At 33.0% G+C, this 6000-nt stretch overlaps 1 protein-coding gene across 1 annotated transcript in view; it reads left to right on the top strand.

Annotated features, from left to right (window-relative positions):
• The first annotated feature begins 493 nt into the window (after positions 1-493).
• The window catches only part of LOC133191350 (fucolectin-6-like), a 28960-nt gene continuing 23453 nt past the window's right edge, over positions 494-6000 (top strand). Inside the window, exon 1 of the mRNA XM_061327097.1 lies at positions 494-660. Coding sequence (XP_061183081.1) covers positions 636-660 — 25 coding nt within the window. The 5' untranslated portion in view covers positions 494-635. The remainder of the gene's footprint in view (positions 661-6000) is intronic.

Raw genomic sequence — 6000 nt, 5'->3', positions numbered from 1 at the left:
GGTGTTAAAGTTCAGAGATTTTCAGCTTCAAAATATTATGAACAATTCTACAGTAAAGTTTAATAGTTAATCAAAGAATCAAAGTATTTGCTATAGTTAACTATAATTAACTATTTTTGGTTAGGTTACACCCTCCCCTTTTACAACTCTGACACGCCCCTGATTTTCATAATAAATAACTAATTTATGTCATATCGATGCTCCTCTTTACGTCTTTGAAAGTAGGTAATTGATTGTATTTACCAAATACATCAATAATTGCACGATATGCTGACTGCTGCAAGCTTCGGGATACATCATGGCTTTCACAGTGTGTGTTTGATATGAATGGTAGTGTTAACTGACACATATATTGTAAGGAAAGTAATAATCAAAACTGAAACATGATTCTACTAAAAGCACTGCTTTTTGAACAAGCGATATTTTTTTTGTTTGTGACTGTTGCGACCCAACACAGCTATATTTTGAGACATAATTCTTTTTACAAAACTTTGAATTGTTCAGAATTTCATGTGAACAGTTTGCTTCAATGTGGTTCTCTTGCAAGTGAATCACGGGATGTTTCATTTTTCTACAATACAAACGACAAACTGTGTAAATGGCGATGTGTGTTCTTATACAATAGCTTTGAAAATATGGAAGAAAGTTGGCATCGATATGGTATGTATATAAGAATTTTTCATTCTTTTCATGCATTCTATAACCATTGTGCTTCTGAAGACTTTTGTTCAGATATTACATAGACATTAGGACGAATTAAATGTTAGTTTTTGATCCCACCTCAGGAATTTCTGGGGATCCGTGTTTTATGCCCTTTTATAGATTTGAATTGTTTGTAAATTTTTTTGAGATCGAACACTGTTCGTTATTTTCACCTTTTTCATTTTTCCTTCGGACGATATTTGATTGAATGAACCTGACATGAGGCATCAGGATTGCTAATGGTTTTCCCTTGGTCAACGGGGTTTTTTGAAACTTTTATTTATTGGGGAGGGGGAGCAGATAGGACAAATCTGCAAAAATGCAATGGAATGTATTCTGAAAAAAAAAATAATTCAGATATTCTATAAGTGTATCATCTTTTATTTCCAAAGAAGAATTCTATTCTAAAGACTCATTTCTGTACATTGTGCACATTTTCATAAAATCTACAATTAAAAAAGGTACAAAATGGCAGTGTTAACGTCTGGTATTCATTTTTTATGGGAAAAAATAGAACACAACCGCAGTAATTAAAAATGAAAAAAATTGTTTCTTTACTTTCAAAACTCATATTATATATATATATATATAAAATACAAAAATTCCCAATAGAAGGATACTCACTACCGCTGCAACCCGGTTTTGAACTCTCGACCTTTGGAACCTGTGTCCTAGCAGTGCAGGAACAGCGTGCTAGAATACTCAACCTACTACGCAGTTTAATAATTATTAAAATACTTGCTTTTGATGGCTATGATATTCTCACGGCGCTACTCTATACAACACGTTTGTTGACAATGTTTGTATTTTTTGTATGTTTGTTTGTTTGTTTCACGTCCCTTCGAAAATTTTTCACACATATTTGAGGCCACCACTTGCGGACGGAGGACTGCAAATTTAGACATGTACTAGGCACTTACAGCCTTTGAGCAGTGAGGGATCTTTTTCGTGACAGCATCTACTGCGACACGGGACCTCGGTTTATACGGGCTCATCCGAAGGACCGGTCTCCTTACCATGCCTCGCAGTGGGATTCAAATCGTTGAGAATGGAAGTGAGTTGCAGTTATTTGAACATTAGTTTAATTTTAGGATTGTTATCGATAAAACTGCACTGATATTATTTTTATTATGTTAAAGCACATTTACAGTGAACTCCTTGACTAAAATAGCTGTCCCAAGTGAAAAAAAAAATGCTTGAATAGAAACCATAGTGAAATTCTCAATACAAAACAATATGTAGTTGCGATCCATCACGTATGCTGTCCTTGCGCTGCTAGTAGACAGGTTCCTATATAGAAATTAAGAACTAAAACTGAAAATTGCTACAAATATACATTGTATATAAATTACTGTGGAATCCATACACAGCATTTTCACGCTTTCCCCAACAGAGGAAAAGGCAACAGTAAGGGAAAAAAGAGAATAATGTATTGCAATAATATTGCCACAGATACCAAACTAGGAAAATTAAATTAACGAGGTTCGCTCCTGAGCTTTTGAGCAGATTCTTATCTTAACCTATATTTCAAAAATTCTGCATAATGTTTTAGTTCTTACAATAAATTTGGATTCTACAATGCCAATTTAACTATATTCAGTTAAAACTCCATGATTAAATTCCATACCAAAAGCATTAAGTGAGGAACTATATTTTGTGGCGGAAGTATTTTTTAGAAGAAAATGATCATTTTTTCTCTTTCGAAGAATTAAAAGTATGTTAAGTTTGGATTCCTATTTTTACATGTAGTCTGCACACATAGTTCTTTTGTGCAGTGGACTGTTTTATACTGGTCCTAAATTATCTATTAAAAAAACTGTCATGAATTCTATCATCATATTTGATAAATATAGCAAATATATTGTGGAAATGAAGAAAAAATAGCCTTAATTTAAGCTTAAAATTAGCACTATTTTAGTAATATCTAAAAATTAACATCACAGACCCCCACTTTTAATTTTCTTTTCTGAATATATACGATACTTTTAATCATTCTTCTTAAATTCAGTAAAATGTCATTACTTTCAAAGACTTTTTTTTGCTTGTTAAATTTTAATACCAGAAAAATGAAAATGTTTGAGTGCAAAAAGGTCAAATAATTGAACATGCGGAGTAATTCAAAAATTTCTTCGTTGTTACAAATTTTAATGTGTCTATTTAAGATGAAATAAGACTGTGTTTGTTCACCATAATTTATTTGAACAAAAAATATTGAAGGAAAAACTTTAAAAATTGGTTTATGTGTAAGACGTATTTACAGTGCAAAAAGGTCAAACTAAATGCTCTGTAGCGCCAAAAGAAGCGCATTGACCCCCATTTTTTGTTTTGATTTTTAATAAAGCTATGTGTATAAATTCTAAAAATATACTTGATAAAAAATTCTCATTACTTTTGATGGCAGGATCCAACCTCCTTAAGAGAGAAAATAAAGTTGTCTTACTGATATGATCACAACAGACACCTAGAGACAAATCTGCAACATTTGTATTTATTTCTTATTTCCGGTAGAGTTAGAATGGAGGAGAAATGCAGCTTTATTTCGACCATCCATAGCTTCCTCTGTGTATGCAGACGACCCCATGAAATGGGGTACCAGCCTGGCCACTGATGGGAAAATTAAAGAAGTCGTCGGTGATGTCGGATTTTTTGTCTCAGGCTTCGAGAATTCTCCATGGATAAGAGTTGATTTACAAGACAACCTAATAATCTCCTTTGTTCGCGTGTTCAATAGGAGGATTCATCTTGGTGAGGAGCCACTTTAATCATTCTTTTACGAGATAATGCTTTACTGATTTGAATTCTATAAACACAATAGATACTAAGGTTTATACTGTAACAATATTCAGACAACCTAGAAGGTACATCTTACACAATGACGCTATTTTAATGCAATATAACAATTTGAAATCATTATTGATACATCTACGTAATTTTGGTGTCTAATTTCATAGTCCAATGTTCTGATATTCTCCTTCAGGAGAGAGGCTCCATGATGTTGCTGTTGAGGTGTTAGTGGGTGGAAATTACGAGCAGAAAGGATTTTTCAAAGGACCAGGGATTGCAGATCAAGTGGTCGAATATTCGATGTGATCACCCCTCTCCTGCGCGATACGTTAGATTAAGGATCATCAATGGTGTGAATAATATTCTACAAATTGTTGAGTTGGAAATCTACACTGTATCTTAAACAATCTTATGTGTATATTCATTCATGTATTTTAGGCATACATGCATACATTTAAAACTTCCTTAGTGTTATTCAAAGTGTAATGACTTATAAATATGACAAATTTATCTGTAAGAAGAATAAATCAGAAGTTTACAACTTACTCTTATCTTCAATCTAATTAAAATTAGATGTTAGATCCGCTTGCATACTAGTTACCCTAACAGATGTTAGTGCAACCAGTCTGCGAGCAGATCTAACATCTAATTTTAATTAGATTGTTTTATCTTATCTTTGTAAGCGATTAACATAATGTGTTAGTCGATTATATATCAACGGATTTTTTCTATTTCCTGATGATCCTGAGAGAGGATATTCATTATTTTGTAGTTGAAGCAAAAAGTACAGATAACGAGCAGTGATCGATCTACAAACAATACAACTCTATGGACAGGGCATAAAACACAGACCCACAGAATTTCTAGAGGTGAAATCAGGTGCCTAGGAGGAGTAAGCATCCCTTGTTGACCGGTCACACCTGCCGCGAGCCCTTTGTATTGATCAAGTAGACGAAACATTCCACAGTCAAATTAAGTATAAAAACAAAGGCCTAGCAATTCGTATGAAATAAGTCAGTCAAAATACGACCCAATGATAGATTAAATTTGCTGATAAGGGCATTATTACGACCATAGAATTTACGAAATGCTGACTTTAAATGAGGTTGTTGAGATCCTTTAATTTCAACATGTCTGTCAGTAGCCGGCCTCGGTTCAAAATTGATCGTACTCATAGCATGCTCTTGAGTATCGAATTAACACCATATGCAGGTGATAGTGGAATATATGTATTACTACATAAATAAGGAAAGTTGACGATGGAAAAGGTGAAGTCATCTCGTTTGCAATTCAATTTAGTTTTAAGTTGACTCATCGTCTATAGTCAGTAAAACATCCAAATATGTTCAGGATCAGGACAGAAATTTTGGATATTTTCACGAAGATATCAACAAGTCCTGCCTCACTTTCGAAATAAATTCAGTATTCAACATTAAAATACTGAATTTTCTGTTTATTACATTTTCTTTGATTTTCCCTTTGCTACTGTCATTTCGTTAACAGTTTCATAGGCTGTTACGTCATAGTTGAGTGGTTAAGACGCCATAGATTAGCAATTGTGAGAATGATTGTGAAAAAACATTGTAAAAATGGATCTGAACAATATATTTGGGAAAAAAGTATAGTTTTAGTCCCTTTCAGGATGGTTTATTTACTCTCTCTCTCTCTCTCTCTCTATCTTATAACAGGCCAGGAAGTAGTTTTACAAACTTTTCTTGAAGGGAAGGTTAATCAAGAGTTTTGCCGCACTTCTGATATTCTTTCACACTGTGACAAAACATCACCTTTATTCAATAAAATTGCATTGAAATGCTACAGTCATGCAACAGAAATTTTGGGGGTTTTTTTCCCACAGCTTTAATAAAAGAATGAAAAAGGGTTAAGTAATGTTTTCTCTCTTTTGAATATCGACAGCTTGCAATACACTATCATTAATTAACGTTTATAATCATTGCTATAATAATTGCTTTGATTGCAGTTTTTATCATAAATTCCGAAATGCGATCCAATCATATATTCTTCCTTTCTAGGGTCGGTATATATTTAGATGAAAGCTTTTTCAGTTTGTCCTAAAGACATCATGATTGAATTTGAATACAAAGGAATATTTAATGCTGATTACTTAAGATAACATGAATAACTTATTAAACAGAACAAGTTTGAAGTAAACATCGATATTGAAGCGACACAAAAATACCTTCTGCATTCGGTACTTGTCGCTACGATTTCGAAAAACAGATTATTTTGATATATGGTTTATGTACAATAAAAAGCATAGAATATCATAAATTCAGTTCCAATATTGTAAATGAGAATTTATTTCGGAGCATAACACGAAAGACTATTGGCTTCACCTGATGCTAGTTGGCAAACACTTTTCCCTGTTTGTGCTAATGTTGAAGTTACATATTATCTCTGTGTGTGTGGGGGGGGGGGGGGGGGGTGTACGTGTGTTGTTAATATCAATATTATTATTGACATTTATATTGATATAATATATATATTATTATTTCT

The sequence above is a fragment of the Saccostrea echinata genome, unplaced genomic scaffold, assembly GCF_033153115.1.
Source record: "Saccostrea echinata isolate AGI-Se365-2 ecotype Australia unplaced genomic scaffold, CSIRO_AGI_Sech_v1 ptg000023l, whole genome shotgun sequence".
Taxonomy (NCBI): domain Eukaryota; kingdom Metazoa; phylum Mollusca; class Bivalvia; order Ostreida; family Ostreidae; genus Saccostrea; species Saccostrea echinata.
Note: the sequence above shows the minus strand (reverse complement) of the source record. Positions and strands in the feature narration are given on the sequence as shown.